This window comes from Mixophyes fleayi, chromosome 4 (assembly GCF_038048845.1).
Source record: "Mixophyes fleayi isolate aMixFle1 chromosome 4, aMixFle1.hap1, whole genome shotgun sequence".
Lineage (NCBI taxonomy): Eukaryota > Metazoa > Chordata > Amphibia > Anura > Limnodynastidae > Mixophyes > Mixophyes fleayi.
The window spans coordinates 82,300,654-82,320,174 of NC_134405.1; the positions used below are offsets into that span (position 1 = coordinate 82,300,654).

A 19,521-nucleotide genomic window follows, 5' to 3' on the forward strand; every position below is an offset into this window, starting at 1 on the left:
ATAACTACTATTTCCACAATCTACTGTATACACGTTCTTGAGGCACGGGGCAATATCTAACGACACAACACTTTATAACGTATATGGCTTCCTTTCGTCATTTACTTATAAAACAGGCGCGAAAACACCACATACTTCGCTCACATGCTGTCAGGTATGTCACCTACATACTACATGGGGAAATAACAGGCCCTGTTTATGTAACCCACATTACTGAGCTGCAGCACGTGATGCGTCACATGACAGAACCCGGAAGCAGGTGATTGTGGAGGGGCAGTCGGTGTGTGGGCAGGAGAGAGCACGGTGGTCACTGGGAGGTAAGGTGCTGCAGGGGCATGCAGTGTGATCTCTTGTAGATTGTTAGTGTAAAGGCTGGGGGTATATAGGAGCTCTGTGCTGCAGAGTGTTAGGGATTCCAGAATGTAGACTTTATTGTTGAAGTGCAGTCATTGATGTTGATGTCATTGTCATGTCTTCAGTGTGCATTCGTACTGTGATATTTATTGGTACATAATGAGGTAAGTGGGAATGTAACACTCCTCTCAATAAGCCTAAATGTGACTGCAGTTTACATTCACTGGGTATATTTCAGCACTTAGCTTCTAACAGTCCCTGATTTATATCTGGGACTAGACTTTAAAGATTTCTAATTATTTTTAGACATTGACCAATTGTACAATACCGTGTTCTATATTCTGCATATAATATACCATTCTCATTAATTTTCGGTGGGCTTTCAGCATTGACCTTTATTCAAGTTTGATACTTTTAAGGCAAACAATACATTATTACCAAGTTCAATAAACTGGTCTTGAAGCGGATTATAGTGATCAAGTCTTATCTAGACTGCTGCATTTGGTCCCCTTGTATTTATGTAGAGTACAACTAACAGTGTAGTATCTGTGTGTGTATATATATATATATATATACACTCATAGCCCACTTCACACAGGACATACTTGTAAGACTGTTCAACAGTGGCTTTGGTTTCTAAGCAGACCTTGGTGTTTGCCTGCTGATGTGAATCTAGCCCCCCCATATGTCCATGGAGGAGGACCACTTATGTTGAGCAAGAAGTCACTAAAACAAAATTAACTTCATGTGCCACTTTTATCATATCTGTTTTATGATTGACTATGTATTTATTTTTCGTGACTTTTGTGTTTATTGTTCCTGGGTTTTGTATTCCCCCTACACATGAAAAAAAGTCTCTTTTATGTTAATGAAATCTAAAACATTAAATGAAAAACTGACTTGGTGTTTTTGTTTTAAGCATATCAGGGTATAAATGAGAGGGAATCAGAAAAGGCAGTAGGGTGACAATGGAGTGAACAGTGTCCTGGGAGGACAGGTTGCCAGGAGAAAGTGGAGAGGGGTCAGGGTGCCAGGGGAGTGAGTAAAATGTATCTAGTACCAATGTATCGCTATCTACTGCCTTAGATTTTCCACCTTCTATGTCTTTTTTTTTTTTCTCCTTCCTGAAGAACATCATCATGCTGCTTCTCGTGCTCCATAAATAAAGCTGTGCTTGTATGGGATCCCCAGCTATACTGAGGGGTTTGTGTTTGCCCTTTTTCGATTTTAACTACAAAAGGCAGGAAAGCTCTCAGTTGGGGTTTTTTGTCCTTTTGTCGGGTATACTATAACTCCTGATTACGGCTGTACAAGGTTGCCAGGTGGAAACACCTTCCCTTCCTAGCTTGTCAGCTTTGAGCAAAGGGGTGGGACAGGTGATGTCATTGATTGGTTTGAATTCGTAGGAATTTTTTTGCTATTTCAAGCATATTCTTTTGTAATATAATCCAGACTTATTAATCTTTGACATAAACTCTATCTTTTAAACTGTTTTAGAAATTCAGTTTATTGCATGTTATTCCAAATATTGTAGATATGCTTAATTAAGTTGTGACACTACGAATATCAAAATTACTTTTGAGATACGAGTCACCAGCCCTGACATATGGATAAATTAAGTGTCCTGCTAATAAAACTGTCGGGTGTTTTTATATAGTATCCATTGATAAATAGAAGACATACAGACTCCTCACTATCTTTACACACAACTTGCCCCTCTTAGACATTACTCTCTTCAATCCCCATTATAAACCTTGTCTATCTTCACCTCACTCTTCTTCATCTCACTCATGTATCCTCCCTCAAGTTCCTTCTCTATGTTCCCACTCGCTCCTCAAACCCTTTCACTCCCCTCCTCAGCATCGTCACTGCCCTCTCATTCTGCTTCTCTGTCTTATTGCCCTCCTCTTTCTCTTCTTGTTTCTCATTATAATCACAATAATTACCATCACACCCAATCCTCGGTCAATATTAACCCGTACATTCCCCACTCACCTAATATATTCATGAGCTATGGACCTTATAACATACACTCTGAAATTCCAGTTTCCAACTAGTCTCACAATTGGTTTTTTAAACCATCTTTATTCTGAATTAAAAACATAGTGCTGCAGTGTTTTTAAATAAGCTACAAAAAATGAGCATAGGAACTCACAATACTGTATTAAAATTATATATATATATATATAATTTGAAGTCCATAAAAAACCTTTTTGTTTTATTTTAAGATGGCAAAATGACAGCATGTCCAATGACATAATCAGTCATAAACCATACAGAATAAATACAATTTGAGTCATTTAACTGAATTTGTAACCCTACATCTGTTGTGGGGTATTTATTGTTTTATAGGGGAGGGAATTGATCGTAGAAGGGGGAAATGAAGGAAAAGAGAAGGAACGAGGGAGTGACATGAGTGCTTCATTTAGTTACCTAGTGAATATTTTCTTAGAACTTGTTTCACACAGTCTAATTGTCAAAGAGATATAAAGATAATGTTTTGATAACACATTAAAAACCACTGTTCTAGAGATGTTCTATCCCTTCACTTATATGTAAATCACTGTGCCAAAAGCTGATTACATTTGATTCATTTTGACTTTAGATAAGTATTTTCTTTCCTTTGAGTTTATAAACCAAATGAATCAGTGGTAGTGTAGATTGCTTCCAATATTTTGCTATCAACTGTTCAGCATTTATAACCTAAAGGGCTATTTTGTCAAAACCTCTGCTGAGACTAGAAATAGGTAGACCTCAGAGATCAGACCAGGGGATTCAGAAAGATATTGGTCTGTAATAAGTCCTCTAGTAAATTGGATAGCCTTTCAAAAGGTAGAGAGATGTTAGGGGTATGACCACCAAATATATACTACTGTAAATCTTGTGTAAGGTTCTGCAGACCTTTTGTGGCACATTATAAATAAAAAATAATATTAATTATAAAAGTCCCCTCTGTGATTATATTCCTAGAGGGGAATTGAACAGATGCATCTTATTCAAATCTAATAGATGCCATGTACCATTTTGTATATATCTTATATATATTTTCATTAATTAGAGTGGAGATAGAAGATTTAAGGATAAATTCATAAAGCTGCAGGTTTGAAAAAGGGAAGATTCTAGTTATCATTTATGTTGTACATTCTACAAAATGACAGCTAGAATCTGATTGGTTGCTATAGGCAACATCTCCACTTTTTCAAACCCGCAGCTTGATAAATTTACCCCTGAGCCTCTCTGTCTGATTTTCAACCAAGAATCTTCTGCTTTACGTCTCTCTCCCTAAACTTGAACTCTGTAAATAAATAACAGAGATGATGAAACTGATTGTTGGTCACAGGAGATGAGAAAAATTGTGACTGATAATAATACCCTTCTTATATATTAATTAATGATATTAAAAATAATGAAAAATAAATATTGACATGCCTTGTTCTCTTTATTGTCAATATCTATGTTTAGAGCATAGATTTTCTTACAATGATTTCCTTTGTTCAAGCTTCTCAACTTCCTTAAAACAAGACTCAAGATAATTCACCTCTAGTCTCTTCGTAAAAGTGTAGGCTATTTATAAAAAAAAAAAAAAAGCCAATGCCTGATTGGTTGTACTGGTTATAATACAGATTTGTTTCTTTGAGAAATGTCTGTAACTAGCTCACACTGACGTCTAGGGTTTAAAAGCGTTTACACATTCATATGTCGTTTGTTTTCTCTGTGTATTACTTCTGCTATAAGCTTCCTGTTTAAATGATCTATTGAAATAGATTACCATCTGTTCTCTGGACTATTGCTCAGCATGACACTGTTATACCATATCACTTTTTTACTTTTAGCTTGCTGTTGATAGAGTTTAAAGGTGAATCCATCCTATGCTGTAATATAGGGATGTTTTGATGCCACTGACGGCTGTGGTGCTACATTAATTTGTTCCACTGGGTATGCTTCTCTTGTATTAAATATTAAGCTTTTCATTCCCCAGATATTGATAGAACATGTTTTACACTATAACGTCTATGAGGAGCTGTGAGGGAGTGCATTTTCGGGCCAATACATGTATATGTGTGATTATTTTGCGGCAAAGCACAGTATAGATAGCACCTTAATAATATTTGAAAAGAACCACACATTGGGTGTTAAAAAGCAACAAAGAGGGAAACAAGAATAGGGTTCTTGTCTGTCAGAGCTTGCAATCTAAAGCAGTTTATCTGTAAGCAGCCTCTTACAGTTTAATATCCTCTATATGTCGCAGTGACAACACGCTAAATGGCTATGATAAAACATTATGATGAATACAGAATAGGTAAGATTGAAGTGATACAGCAGAGACCAGTTGCAATTAGTGCTACAGTTTTATCATGGCACAAAGCAGGATTGGAACTGCTGAGATGCTTAACAGAGAAAGGGCACTGTTCCTGGCTGCAAAGCAACGGACTTGAAAAAAAATTGAAGTCCTTATACCCAGAGCCGTAACTTAGAATTCTAGTGCCCGGGGCGAGAAAGACAAATGCCGCCCCCCTAGTCCTCAATTTTAACCAAATTAACCTAAAATATTCCTAAAATGCGCCCCCCTTCACCGTTGCGCCCTGGGCGGTCGCCCCTGTGGCACAGCCCTAGTTACGGCCCTGCTTATACCCATTACAACAAACAAGGATATGTTGCACACAGTTGCAAATCTCTGTCTTATGTTCATTATTAGTGGACATACATTCAGTTTACAACAATGTATCCTGTGCGTTTCATAACTTCTAAAACAGTGGCTGCTTTAACTGCTTCAGTGCTGGTGTCATCTGGAAGGGTTATTGATTTTGGAAACTGGTTTCTAAATTCTCCAAAACATAAGTGGAAATGGAAACCTCTGGGGAGGTTGTGCCAATACCAGTTCTGTGCAGTTTGTGCACTTGTCCGGTACAGCGTTTCGTTTGATCTCTGGAGCTGATTTATTTTCTCACCAGCGTCCAGAAAGAACAATGTGTTTGACCTTTCCGGTATAAAGGTGTGCGCTGTGTCCAGTTTCTATGTTTAAATGCAGCTCGTTTATCTTCCTGCCTTCTCTGTAGAGCAGATAAGGACTGTATACCAGAAAGAGAGGCTTTGTGTGTAAGTGGTTACATTCTGTGTCTGCTGAGACTGACTCATCACATGCCTGCTCTCCTCCCAACAGAACTGCCTAGCCTTCCACTCCGCAACATGGGAGCCATCAAAATCTCCCCTGATTACAACTGGTTCCGCAGCACGGTTCCACTGAAGAGGGTATGTGCTATTCAACTGTAATATCTTCTTTATTTCCTTTTTCTTAGAATAGTATTAGTTTTAAACTAAACATTTGCAAAGAGTGAATTGTGATCCAGGGTTTGACATGTATCAAACAACAAGTGTAAACTTATACAGTCATATCTGTTTGAGATGGCATTTAATGTGCTTGATATGTAAAGTTAGGTTAGGGTCTGCATAAAACTGCACTGATGTTTTTTGAAATATATCTATTGACTGTGTTAAATATATATAATATTCCGCAGTCGCAGTTCAATGCCCTTCCTTCCGACCATTATCTTCTGTCTGGTCTTATCACTTCTTATACACTAGTATTAAATTTCAGCTTTGGAGAGGAATAGAAAGTGGCAACTCGTCTTAGAAACTGGCATAAGCTTTCAGCTAAAGAGAGGAAGAGAGAAAGTGGGGGAAAAAAACTAATTTACAATATTTTTGGGAAGTAATGTATAACCTAACATGTAGAGCTGTACTGCAATAGAAAGTATTTATTCACTGGTGCGAATTACAAATGATAGTATGGGTTACCTGTGTATTGTGTAGGTATAGATTGTATTACATATGTATGCCTGTCCGGGTTTGAAGTTTTAAAATGATATATTTTATCATTCCTCTTAAGAAGGCCTTTGCTGTCTGTACTATGTAGAAACTTTAGTATACAATGCTTTCAGAAAACGCTGTGTGTGGGAATATGTTAGCTAGTCACCAACATGCATTTCATGCTTTTATTTGTAGAACACTTTATTATCATAACAATAACGCTCATTTCTCATTAACTGTTAACGTGATGGTTCAGCTGAATATTTAGAAAGCACCAGAATACTTGCTTAGATGTCAAAACCCGTACGTTTAAATATGTTAGGGGAAAAGAAAACATGTTAAACAGTTCGTTGCAACAGGTCTTAAAATTAGGTTCTATTTGTGTAGGCATAAAATCATTATATTAAATGCATCTCTCAGTGTTTTACCCCATCTGATACCTAATATTTTTCCGCTTACCAAGTTGGGGATGGCACAGTCACTCAATGTTAAAATAATTAGGTTGATTCAATAAAATAACACTTAATGTATCTAGTCCTCAAGTCCAGTTCTAATGTATATGTCTTATTTTTTTTATTTGTAGTGATGTTGTTGATGAGCATAACGAAGTCAGGGTACATGCCCACTGGTGTTTGAGATTTATTTTTTAAATTGCAACACAAGTAGTGTAAAAATGCAAATGGGCACAGCACTGCATGGAATAATATTATTTTTGTGTCATAGACTGTATCATGGCTTTAACTTGCATAACTCAAATGCCAGTCTGTATATACTATTATTGTCTTTGTATTTGCTATAGATCTTCAAGGAATTAATGTTACACAAAGACTAATTCTCCATTGTTGAAAGCTGTATCCCTTTTTCACGCTTGGGATTGTCGATGTAAAAGCTCTCTATATAGATGTGTGTGGAAAGCGCTATATTGTGTCTGTGAAGCCTGATTATGCCCGATTCATAGTATTCCTACTTAAACTTCTATTTTGTTTCTGTCAGATTATTGTGGACGATGATGACAGTAAAGTATGGTCTCTGTATGATGCTGGCCCTCGCAGTGTGCGATGTCCCATTATATTCCTGCCACCTGTCAGTGGCACAGCAGATATCTTCTTCCATCAAATCCTGGCACTGACCGCGTGGGGTTACAGAGTCATTGCGGTGAGTATACAAGCTTATGATACACAGATTTTCACCTGATTCCAGTAAGCAAACCACTTGCCTCCTTTTCGTATGCAGGCACCAGGACACGCATTTCTCAGCTTTTCTAGTACACAGACATAAGAACACAAAGCTTCATCTGTTACTAATACAGAGTTCTTACCTCCTCCTAATAAACCGACATTAGGACAAAGACCCTCATCTAATACATAGACTTCTTTCTTTTAATACACATGCCTAACCCCTCCTCTAATATACAGATATCAGGATGCAGAGCTCTTCCTTCTTAATACAGTCATCAGGATATAGACCTCTCTGTTCCTCCTAATACAGGTGCCAGGGTACACAAATCACCTGATCTCGGTGCACAGCCCTCTTCCCTCCTCCTAATTGCATACATCGCGATACAAATGTCTTTCCATTTCCTTATTTCACAGATATCTCCATTCCTCGGTGTATAAGCGTTGACAACATTAGCTTGATCAGGGTTATCCCTATATTATACTAATAACCTTTATATGTTCCAGCAAGCATGGACATAGATTGGCAGTTCTCCAAAGGAAACCCTTTGCTGAAATTGCCTGCCTGTCATCCCCTTCATCCACACATTTCATTCAGGGATTATGACAATTGCACTTGCTCAGAACTTTTCTGAAGCTGCTACAGATCTGCTGCCTGTGTAGATGCGTTATGTCTATATGCTTGTTTACTAATAGTGATATGTGCACAAATGTGAAACTGCATGCTGCCATGTATTGTTTTACATTGCCCTACAAAAATCACCTAATTAGTTTCTTTGCTGTTAGCAATAGCCCATTGCACATTTTTCTAATAATCTAAATAATGTAATATTGCATAATGCTATAATGATGATTGATATGTTTATACCATGTTATTGATACAATGAGAAGTATACACAGAGTGCTAGGAATTTCCTAAATATTAAAGAAGTAGAATTACACTAGGTATGTTAGAATATTCCCATTGACATCTATTCCATATGACCTGAAAACGAGTAAATGTAAAAACCTCAACCCTGAAAAATATTTTGGTGGATTTCTGCTCTAGTTGTTGCCCTCTTTTTGTCAATCTTGTGATTTCGAGGTTTTCTTCTCCCTCTGATCCATTTAAACAATGTTGGTATAGTATATTTTTAAATCCCTGCTCTGTTCCATATTGTGTCTTTATTATTTCATGCTCTTGTTTTAGACAAGTATATTGTAAAAGTAATTCCTCTCCTGCCTTTTATAGCTTCAGTACCCGGTATATTGGGACCACCTGGAATTCTGCGATGGATTCCGAAAACTTCTGGATGATTTGCACTTGGATAAGGTGAGAGAGCCAGTGGCATGTCTGTATACCTGCAGTCACCAATATAATCTGGAATCTCAAAATAACTGTATCTCCTATATATGTAGGTGCACTTGTTTGGAGCATCTCTTGGTGGTTTTCTGGCCCAGAAGTTTGCAGAGTACACACACAAATCTCCTAGGGTCCAATCTCTCATCCTTTGTAATGCCTTCAGTGACACCTCCATCTTCAACCAGACCTGGACAGCAAACAGGTGAGGGTGTCCCATTTACCATCCTACCTCTGTCATTCACACACAACATGCACCTGTGTATAAAAGGAAGTGGTTTCATAATATACAGCAACACCTCCTACAAGCCCAGCTCTGGCATTGTTCTCGAACATTCTGTTAAAATAACTAGTTCTGTTTGACTTTTTATGTGATTTTGAATTGATCGATCAAGCCTATAAAATATATCAGAAAGAAGCCTTAACATATTCTCCTTATTACAGATATATTTTATTGGCTAAACACACAGCTCTTTCAAGACCATGTATTTTTATTACATACTAGGGGAAATCATAACACTTGCTCGAGGTGGGTACACAGGAAGCCACACGTACAAATCATTCTGGCAGTATTTGTTAATGATTAATGAAACGGTTATCTTAGGCTCCATCCAGGTGTCTGCAATATCTCCATGCACTGCAAAGTCCTGTGTCTTTCTTTCTTTTTTTCTTTCTGAAGCCCAGCAGATAAATCCTTTGAGCGTTAGCATGTCAAAGAGCTCTGAATCTTAAATGCTCAGGGTGTTGTTTGTCCAGTGTAATATTCTAGATCTGTTGCTGGCTATTTTCAACTCTCTTGGGTGTCTTGCTGTCCGGTCTGGTTTTTCTGGGCGTTGGTGCTAGTGTGCTGGGTATGGGTAACATTGTACCTGTCTTTAAGTTCTTCCTGTTTTGCAGCTTTTGGCTCATGCCTGCATTCATGCTGAAGAAGATCGTTTTGGGAAACTTCTCATCTGGCCCAGTGGATCCGGTCATGGCTGATGCCATTGATTTTATGGTTGACCGGGTAAGAGATCATCCTGTAAACCTTACCCATATAGCCTAAACACTCTTTTGTTGATGGGGTACTATGGCATCCGGTCTTATAATGTTCCTTTATTTCCCTTAAATAAGTTGGTCACTCAAATCTCGGTAAATAACTTATTATAATGTAATACTGAATGCTACTTACCTGTGGTCTGATGTCACCCCCCCGCCCCCCCCCCCCCACAGAATTTGGCTGGTCCAGCGATGCACTCCTTGGTCCTTCTACCATTTCACAGGCAGTGTTGTTGTCGATGTCTGTGAATGTAAAGTTTGCAAAAGAGACACTAATAACAGCGCTGTCTAAATTATACCCAACTCAATAGGATGAAGGAACGCAGCACTGGACCATTACACGCGCCAGGGGCCTAGCGGAACGCCACACCAGAGTTATCCAGTTTTTAATTCCAACTTTACTATAGAAGTATTGGCTATTGCTGTGTGACACATAAAAAGCTTTACTTTGCTACACAGTTTCATTGCAAGAGGGTTCTTTTAATGAAGGGTTTATTTTTTGAACAAGGTTGTAGTGTATGGCTAAATCTTGATGTTTCTGTGTAAAGCATACTTGCCTACTCTCCCAGAATGTATAGGAAACTTGCAAATTTTGGGTAGTTTTCCCAGACCCCGAAGAGCAGGCTTTTGGCACGGATCCTGTTTACCTCCTAAAGAATTGGAAGGCACAGGAGCCTTGGTAATTTTGCTGTGAATTGCATCCTTTGGTCCACCCTCGGCGATGATTTGATAGCCTCATTGCACTGCGTGAGCCGAAGTGATGTCATTAATACACCATGCCCCTCTTCACTTGTCTTTCAGGATCTTAGTAAAGGTGTTTGAGCGGGCTCACAAACCTGTAGATTAATGTCTTTCCTTTCCTTGTAGCTGGAAAGTCTGAATCAAAGTGAGCTTGCATCTCGTCTCACCCTAAATTGTCAGAACTCCTATGTGGAACCACATAAAATCAAGGACATCGTTGTCACCATTATGGATGTGAGTGTGCTCTCTTTATATGTTCCATCCCGAATATTTTGCACTCTATTTTCCCTCTTGTCCTTTACTGCTAACGGGCTTCACGCCCTCACTGTTTCTTTATCTTTTAACTGTAACATTAAATAAACTTTGGTAACATAGCGTGGCACAGATCGGTATGTCTGATAAAGAATACATTGTGTAATGTTTTCTGCTGAGTATTTGGTTTGTTCGCACCATTTATACCAACCATTTTGAGACCTTTTTTTATTTCCCTGGAACATGGAGCATCCTTTTTTTTTTTTATTAACACGGAACCCAGTGACAGATTGGTGTGAGATGGAATCCTGCCTAAAATGAAATTGCAATGTAAAGCTCAGCAGGATGTGTGCTCGTATGTGTTGTACTCCTGTCTATTATTACATTTATATGTCACGTTCAGAGCTTCAAGCTTCTGCATCTCATAGCCAATCCCATGTCCATCAAGCTGTTTAAGTAATTGTTTAATGAGAGTAATTATCAATTGGAGTAACATTTTTGCATTTTACAGGTATTCGATCAGAGCGCTCTGTCAACAGATGCTAAGGAGGAGATGTACAAGCTGTATCCTAATGCCAGGAGAGCCCACTTGAAGACAGGGGGAAACTTCCCTTACCTGTGCAGAAGTGCGGAAGTCAATCTCTATGTACAAGTAAGTGCAGCTTTCCTATGTCCAGCAGGGCAAATAAATATATATATATCTTCCTAATCGTGGAGCCTGACCGTTCCAGAATCAGACTACAGTTGGTTCCATTGTTGCTATGAGTCAGTGTAAACTAATCCCAAGAGCTGCTCTAAAATCTGAACTTTGGTAGAGAAATAAGCAGCTCAGCCTGTGTTGCCAGGGTTTCATGAAAAACCCCGAATGTTTCATTGTTATACATGATCCAGCAAATTCTATGTCCTCATTCACTTCTTAAACAATGTTTCTATGTTTTAGACGTCAGAAAACCAACTACTTTCAACATAATTGCATTTTGAGCTTGAATTGAATTTTATGCACATTGCATAAAATGATCCTTTGTGATTTGATTGACTTTTTTCCTTATATATTCAGAGATAAATCTAATTAAAAGAGGCCCCCAGGTAGATCTATCCTAACCCACCATAAGTGTTTCCTTTTCCCATGTAGTAGAAAACGGGGTGCCTTCCCTGTCATCTCTATACCGTAACTTCCTATTCTTAATCCCTTAATCAATTGAGCATGCATAGTGCTATTCTATGTGTGTGATTGGACAGCCGTCTGGTCTCGTACCAGCATCAAGCAGATGGTGACAGTCCTTGCACCTTGCTCTTCAGATTTCTCCAGTGGCCAATATAATGCTAGACTGATTGATTAATCCCTTAATGAAAAATGATGTTTACAAATGTCACATCTGGATGTGCATTAAAGCAAGATGACAGCTTTTCATGTCATTAAGGGGAGTTGGGATAGAGCCAACCGGGAGAGACAGCGATCCGTTGCTACAAAGTGTAGTTTGGTTCCTGTCCTAATGTCTTCACAAGCCATTGCTGTTTGTACAGTGCAAGAGCGATGAAGCTTTGTCACAGGAAATCATTCACATCACAATATGACTTCACTAAGGATTTCCTGGTAGTCATGCTGACATTGATCCGACAGTATCTGCTGTTGTAGCTACTAATAGATTCCACTTGTATTCTATCTATTATTAATAATAACAATAGTAGATCCCTATTTAAGTCTCCATGGTTTGAAACAAGTGAAAACTGAAAGTAAATAAAAAAAATAAATCCCAGTTTCTGCCCCGTTACACTACCTAAGACCTCGTACATATAATTGTCCTGTTTCAACATCTTGCCAGTAAAACCAATGCAACACAAAACCATGAACACGGGTGCGGTCATAGAGGTGTTAACTAACTCCAGTCGTCAAATATTTTAAACCTCTTTTAATAGTATTTTCTTATTTATTTATTTTTTAAAGAATTGATGAATGTAAGCATTAGTTTTTTGTGTGTTTTTCAGATTCACCTGCGTCAGTTTCATGGTACCAGACATGCGGCCATAGACCCATCCATGGTTAGTGCAGAGGAGCTGGAGGTACAGAAAGGCAACCTTCAACCTAGTCCGGAACCTCAAGAAAACGAAGCATTACCCTAAACTTTAGAAGTGGCCTCCACGCTCTTCTTATGTATGCTAGCAGGCAAACCACCAAGCACTTGTCTAATGTGTATTTCAAGAGGAGATTTGTTGGAGACCCTTCCTAAAACGAATTGCCTAACATCTAAAGAACTTTGTCAGAGTTTTTGCAATCTTTAAGACCTTTCTTCACTGGGCTCATTCTCTGCTGCTCAACGAGACTGTCAAGCCAAAACGGTGGATTAGTTCTAGAACTCTATCGGACTTGTATCAGAAATCTCCCACGTGGAAACACTTCTTGTTATTGGCAATACATAAGTTCTGGAAAGAGCTCAGGTCTTTTCCTCTTTTGTATATGGTCTCGGTTTGGGAACAGAGAAGAACATAAATGCCTGTATTCTGGTCATGATGAGTGATCAGGGATGACTCTGTTAGTGGTGGACATATTGAACCAGCATCTTGTCTACATTATTGACTCAAGAGATGGAACTTAATTTGTAAGACAAAAAAACAAAACCATGGTCCACACTAGAGAGAAGCATCAGTGTTTTTTGGGTTTTTTTTTGTTCTCGAGTATTCAAGTCTTTTGTGCTGGAACAATCAGCCAGTCCCAGTGCTATGCACCATAACAATACCTGCAATGGAAGCTACACCCAGCCAATGGGAGTCACCCCTGGTTGGCTAAATTGGGTTTTCATTCACAGGAATAGAATATTGTAGCAAGAATAGAAGGTTGTACTGTGTCATCAGGATTAATCTCTACAGGTGAATGTTGTATTATACTATATAAAAAAGCACTGCTAATGTGTATCATGCGATGTCCTATATTCTCAAGAAATCTCCAGTACATGTACATAAAATCCATACAGGTCCAGTGCCTTATTTCTTTTCATATTGTATCCTGAGCGCTGTTGTATATAGTTTAGGTGTATATTATGAAGTCGTTCTGTTGTTCCTGTGATTGATCTGTAATGTGTGTCCATTCCCCCTCATTTTCTTGGAAGTTTTGAAGTGCCAATCTCCCAATAATCCATAATGCTGTACTCTCAGCCGTGTTGTCATTTCTTCTGATATTCTTCAAGGTAGGATACTGTGTAAAACTTTTGATAGTCTGATTTATTTGATAGTTTTGAATAAAATAATATAATTAATATGTTCTCTCTAATTTTGACTTTCACCGTATTTATAAGGTTCATTCTTTCTCTTGGAAACTGGGTAACGTGGTTGTTTTGGAGATTACACAAATGACACCATGACTGAAAGCTGTAATGTCTGATTACTGTTGTACATATGTCATCCTTTCTGACATGCAGTTATTCATTGTTTGGTTCTGGTACATAATGCTCATTATTCAATGACAGCAGAGATCTAGGCAACCTGTGGCTCTCCAGCTGTTGTGTAACTAAGTCCCAGCATGCCCAGTCAACAGCTGGCCAGCAACAGAATGTCTATCTCTGTTCCTGAACCTTTACACCAAAGTAGCAATAATTAATGTATAGTTTATAAGGGGAAAAATGAAATAACCCCATGCTCGCTAGTCTGGATACACACACAGTTAAATACAGTCCTCTACTTTCAGATCATCTCAACAGCAACATGGTAAAGATTCTGACCTCAGCCTGCTGCATTGTATCTAGTCCGAATATATCCAGCTACTATGTTCTACACAATTTATATAGGTTTTACTTTGTTTGGCACCCAAAAAATGTATATGGTGGTAAACACAGAATGTTTGTCAGGAACACAAATGACCTGCTCCTGCCAGTACATGGGATAGTCATGCTCTGTTATTGGTCATGAATATATTTATTATTGTGGTATTACTCTAATATTGGTATATTGTCCACCCTAGCAAGGTGACAGGTTTCTCTTCAATTACAGGAATCCCCAGTACTTCTGGATGGAAGTTGGATAGATGGCACTAGATATAACAGTGACCAAGTGACTTCTTTACACTGAAGCTCAGTTTTTCAGATAATCGACAGCAGAGTATTGTAATCGACGCAATGAAATATGCAACAATGCAATTTCTATCTATGTACTGCTTTTCATCCGAAATCTATAGATACATTATTATTTCACAAAACAGGTTGCATTTTCCAGATGTACATTTGTGTGATCTGGTGTATGGGGAAATATATATGACTACTCATAGTCTGTATAGTTAGCTGCTCCTAAATGAGGGGGAAAAAAAACAATGAAAAACATGCATTTGTACATTTTGGGTATGATTTATTTAACCTGATGGCACTTTACACAACCAGAAATCCCCTTCCTACATACTCCTTGACAGCTTGGTCTGACAAAGGTTAAAAAAAGACTGGACATTATCAGATGAGCTGGTTCCCATAAGGCACCCTGCCAGCCGCCACTCATGTAAAGTCTGTAGAAGCAACATTAACATAATGCAATTGTTCAATAAACTTTATGGAAGTAGTTGGTGTCAGATGTGCAGCTTGTGCTCTGTGTGTGGTTATGAGGGGCAGCTGGATGCATACAGGATAAACAATAAATATCCACTATTGTGCTTACCATTCTTTTGAACAAATAATCCAGACTTTTTTTTTTTTATATATAAAAATACCTTTTTGTATGTATTCCATACTAGTGTCATAGTATTTAAGAAAAAAAATGAATTATCAAAGCTACGTTGAGTTGCAGTTATCTGTCTGGCACAGACTTCTACTCTGTGAAGGCATCCAGTTTACTATTTCAAATATCTGTTCAGGCAACACAAAGGCTGCCTTATCTGGGTGTAGGTGACAAGTGAACTTTAAAACATTATCCACACTGCAGAATAAAGGCGCACACACTTCATATTGGTGTATATTTCAAGGAATGACTTTACTCAAGTTTGAATCTACAATGAAAATCTATTTTGTTGAGCTGAGGATAACAAGAATACATAAAAGTGCATGTTCTTCTGGAGCTGCTAATCTTCTACAGATTCCACTGAGCTCTGCTGATGAAGTATTTGCATAGTATCAGCACAGAGTCAGGAGGCTCTGTCAAAGCACCATGTGATAGTAACATCTGACACCTAAGGCTGAATGTTGGTCAAGGCAGTTATAACCCCTGTTCTGCAGTAACAAAGACTAGAGTTACACTACACATGTGGGTTTTCTTACAAAATAATGGCATTTCTGTACTTTTTGGAGTGTGTAATACAACCAGGAAAAGGCAAACAGCTTCAGAAACTGGTTTTAATCACAATGTTAGAGGTACCTGGCTTGTTGAGGAACATGTTGCACTTTATAATGGTGCTCAATTAAATTGATTTAGCAGCTCTGGAATTAGACAAGAAAACATTGTGGTGCACAAGTGAATTGTTCATTAAAATACAGCTATCTATAACTTGGCATATATGTTGAAAAGATAGTAGACCTAAAATAAGTTAATAAAACAAATGCCATCTTAAATACATACAATATATACACATTCACTTGTTTCAGGTTTTTTTTACCTCCTAAAGCAGTGGATCTCAAACGTTCTCAGTTCAAGGCACCCCTAAGCCAAAATTATTACCAAGTAGTCCCCTGCCTTGCTTACCAACGGCCCTGGCACCCCATGGACACAGTTTGGGAACCACTGTCCTGAAGTATAATTTGACTTGTTTTACTATTAGGTTTTCAGTTGCCTTTCGGTGGAAATAAATCCATATTTGAGTCATAACTAACCTAGCTACTGGTGATGCATCCATTGTATTTGAATTGGGGCTCTCATTATCACTCTCCCTTCCTTATTTGTTACAATAGATTTTGCCAGACAGACACAACTACAGTTGGGTTAAATCCACATGGGTAATTTTCTTGGGGGCACGGGAAGTGATACAAACATGACATAGTTCAGGTTTAATCTAGAAACATGATGTGCAAAGACTAGTGAGAACTGCTTGCAACCTTTGGGAATGTTGTAGAACATTGCCATGTGCAGCATGTTGCGTAAGCCAAGTACCTTTAACATAAATGAAGCGGTCTTCCTTTCTGGTGGTTTTGAATAAGATGCCGTGACTCTGCTGAATTACATCAGATATACAAAAATGTTTTTCTCGAGTTTAACAAAAGGGTAAAAAGAGAGTTTCTTACAAAAATCCCTAAAATGTATCATAAATGTACACAAATATCGGTGGCAAGGGAGAGGGCCAATTTGCCCAATGCTTAACGCGTGTTAGATTCAAGCACCTGGAAAATACTCGTGAGGAATCGCAATTATCTATTGGTCTCTTTCACACAATTCTGCTGCAAGTAAAAACATCTACCCCATCCCTGTGCGTACAAAATGTAATTAGAAAAATGTACCTGGTCAAGGTCACATTATGTTTAACCCTCAGAGTGCATCCGTAGTGTGCTTTAGAATCCACAAATTATGTACATTAGTATTAATAAAAAAAAAATCTGTTCTCGCAAATCGGACATCCAACCAGTGCCCTAAATTGGGCAAAACAGGCGCAAACCACATGCGTCTGAACGATCTCCCCTAAGTAGTTATTTTGAAGGGTGTTTTTCTTTCTTTTTCTCTTTTAAATGGCACAGCAGGAATTGCATTTGGATTTAGAATCAGCCCTTGATGTACTAGTGCTGTAGTTTGAACTTCAGTCTGTAACTGAGGCGTGTAACAGGTAGTGGTATCGTCCCCACGGGGTGAAGATCTTGCTGTATTGGTGCTTACATGGCTGCGCACGTCTTTGGGGAAGAATCATCCGCATTTGCCATTTTTCTGATGCTTTCTATGGAACATGAGGCAAAATGTTATGCAAGATAAACTTTCTAAAGGTTTGTTCAACAGCAACAAAATAATTTCCCTTAACTATCTTTGCATTTTTACACCCTCGTCTATATGTGCGTGTGTTTTTGTATATGTTATACACACACAGATACATGTATCTCACAATATCAACACAAGTGTTGCTGTTCTTGTCATGTCATTCCCTTATTTACTGTAGATTATAAGACACAGTTATACAAAAAGATGAGTAGTAAATGAATTTTGTAGTTGTGTATTGTGCGCACATACAGCTAAGCATCGCACCTCTACCACCACCCAGGAATCTCTAACATCAGCCCTATTGCATCTCATCTCTCCTGCTGTCTATAGTCTCTTATGTTTGTCCACCTTACCGCTTTACTGTGCATCGCTGTTTGTCAATTTGTCTCTTCCCTCATGTCATGTTTCTCTATTTTGTCTCATGTTTGTACCCAAAATGTATTAATCGACACTAACCTGCCAGGTCTCTCCTCCCAATGCCAACCAGCCCCTCATACAATCCTTTTACTGGGTTATCTCCAGCCATCACCACTCCGTGCAGCCAGATCAGCAGCATCCTGTGCCCGTGGTCTCGGTAGCTTTTGTTCCCTAGTGTAATAAAAAACAACACGATACAATACGTCATTGACGTGACCTTTTCTGGTGAATGAGGAGAGTCCAGTGTCCTATCTATGTCCAAAGATGAAATGTTGCTGTAATTATAATATACAAAACATAGTCATGTGGAAACATGATTTAAGGATTGACCATAGGGAATGAATAATGTTTTTCAATGCAGAAAAAAAACAACAACTTAAATCTGCAATCTCTAAAGACCAATTGTATGTTTTAAATTGTATGTTTTGTTACGTGTACATGTACAATTCTCTTCTGTATACACGTTTTGCATATTTTGGGACCGGGAGCCCTAAATATGCCAAGTACTCTGTATGCCCTCCCGCTGTACCTGTCCATTGCTGCTCTATTGCTCTTATATGGGCATCAGTGAACTTCCAGTATTGAGCCAGCTTTTTCCACTCATTGGGTTTCAGGTATTTAGTTGCGAGTCTCCAGATGACTGAGCGTATGTGCTGTGTTTCCAAGCGATGGTCCTGTCTAAATGACAAATGTCTAGCCACCCAGGAGTCTGAGTCACTGTTCATGTTGTCCTGTGAGAATTCAGAAAATGTATTCGATTAGATGATCAACACACTCGCTGGGAAACGCACTGTTTAAGTAAATTCACAGTTTCCTCTTAGGGAATGTTCTGAAACATCATATACACAATTTCCTCCCACACCCAAGATTGTACCTTCTCCCACTTGTAGAACCGATCTGCCTTGATAATCATGTCTGCTAAGTTGATGTGATTCCCACGAGCAGCCACATCAAGCGATGACTTTCCTTGCTGGGAAGTGAGAGACAATTGTTAGAGGGCCACGGCTATTTATAAAAGTCATCTTCATCTGCTAAGGACGTCTCCCAGAGAACAGTATAGTGCGATTCATGTTGTACCTTGTCTTGTAGCTTCAGATTCACTCCTGCAATGAGAATCATTTCAGCCATGTCTTGCCGCCCATTTTCTGCTGCGATATGGAGAGGGGTCTGCATCCTCTGCAAAGATATACATATCACTAGACCCCTGTCAGATGGATTTTACTATACCTTTGTATAAGTCAATCTGTGCTCTTTAATCACTGAACTTTAGCTCTCAGAATTATCTGGATATCATATCCTGTATGTTACTTCTTCTTTCTCAGTTCCTCATCTTTTTCATGATTTGTTTGGCTTTAGACCCTGTTAGCCTGTGTCCCCTCCTTTATAATGCCAGCTACACTATGCCAATCCTGCCATTCAGCCCCAATAGTGAACACCAGCATCAGATACCAATAAACTGACATGTAGATGGCCAAATCAGATTAGACCTGGACTTTGGTACATAGGCTGAGCAGAACTTTATTCTGGCTTCGC

At 38.6% G+C, this 19,521-nt stretch overlaps 2 protein-coding genes across 5 annotated transcripts in view; one reads left to right on the forward strand and one right to left on the reverse strand.

The window, feature by feature from the left end:
* The first annotated feature begins 168 nt into the window (after positions 1–168).
* Positions 169–13,958, forward strand: SPG21 (SPG21 abhydrolase domain containing, maspardin). Of its 2 annotated transcripts, XM_075207653.1 has the most exons (10): positions 169–317; positions 1,485–1,557; positions 5,516–5,604; positions 7,156–7,317; positions 8,569–8,649; positions 8,736–8,881; positions 9,574–9,682; positions 10,582–10,689; positions 11,219–11,359; positions 12,694–13,958. In XM_075207653.1, the coding sequence occupies exons 2-10, from the start codon at positions 1,533–1,535 to the stop codon at positions 12,826–12,828; spliced, it is 996 nt and encodes a 331-aa protein (XP_075063754.1). In that variant the 5' UTR covers positions 169–317; positions 1,485–1,532; the 3' UTR covers positions 12,829–13,958. The 2 variants fall into 2 exon arrangements, with proteins under 2 accessions (XP_075063754.1, XP_075063756.1); XM_075207655.1 differs by lacking the exon at positions 1,485–1,557.
* A 1,674-nt stretch (positions 13,959–15,632) lies between these two features.
* The window catches only part of ANKDD1A (ankyrin repeat and death domain containing 1A), a 38,012-nt gene continuing 34,123 nt past the window's right edge, over positions 15,633–19,521 (reverse strand). For all 3 annotated transcript variants that reach the window (XM_075207650.1, XM_075207652.1, XM_075207651.1), the window contains 5 exons: positions 19,066–19,164; positions 18,863–18,958; positions 18,518–18,719; positions 18,028–18,159; positions 15,633–17,533 (listed from right to left, as the gene is read on the reverse strand). In XM_075207650.1, the coding sequence (XP_075063751.1) occupies positions 17,472–17,533; positions 18,028–18,159; positions 18,518–18,719; positions 18,863–18,958; positions 19,066–19,164 (591 nt within the window). In that variant the 3' untranslated portion in view covers positions 15,633–17,471. The remainder of the gene's footprint in view (positions 17,534–18,027; positions 18,160–18,517; positions 18,720–18,862; positions 18,959–19,065; positions 19,165–19,521) is intronic.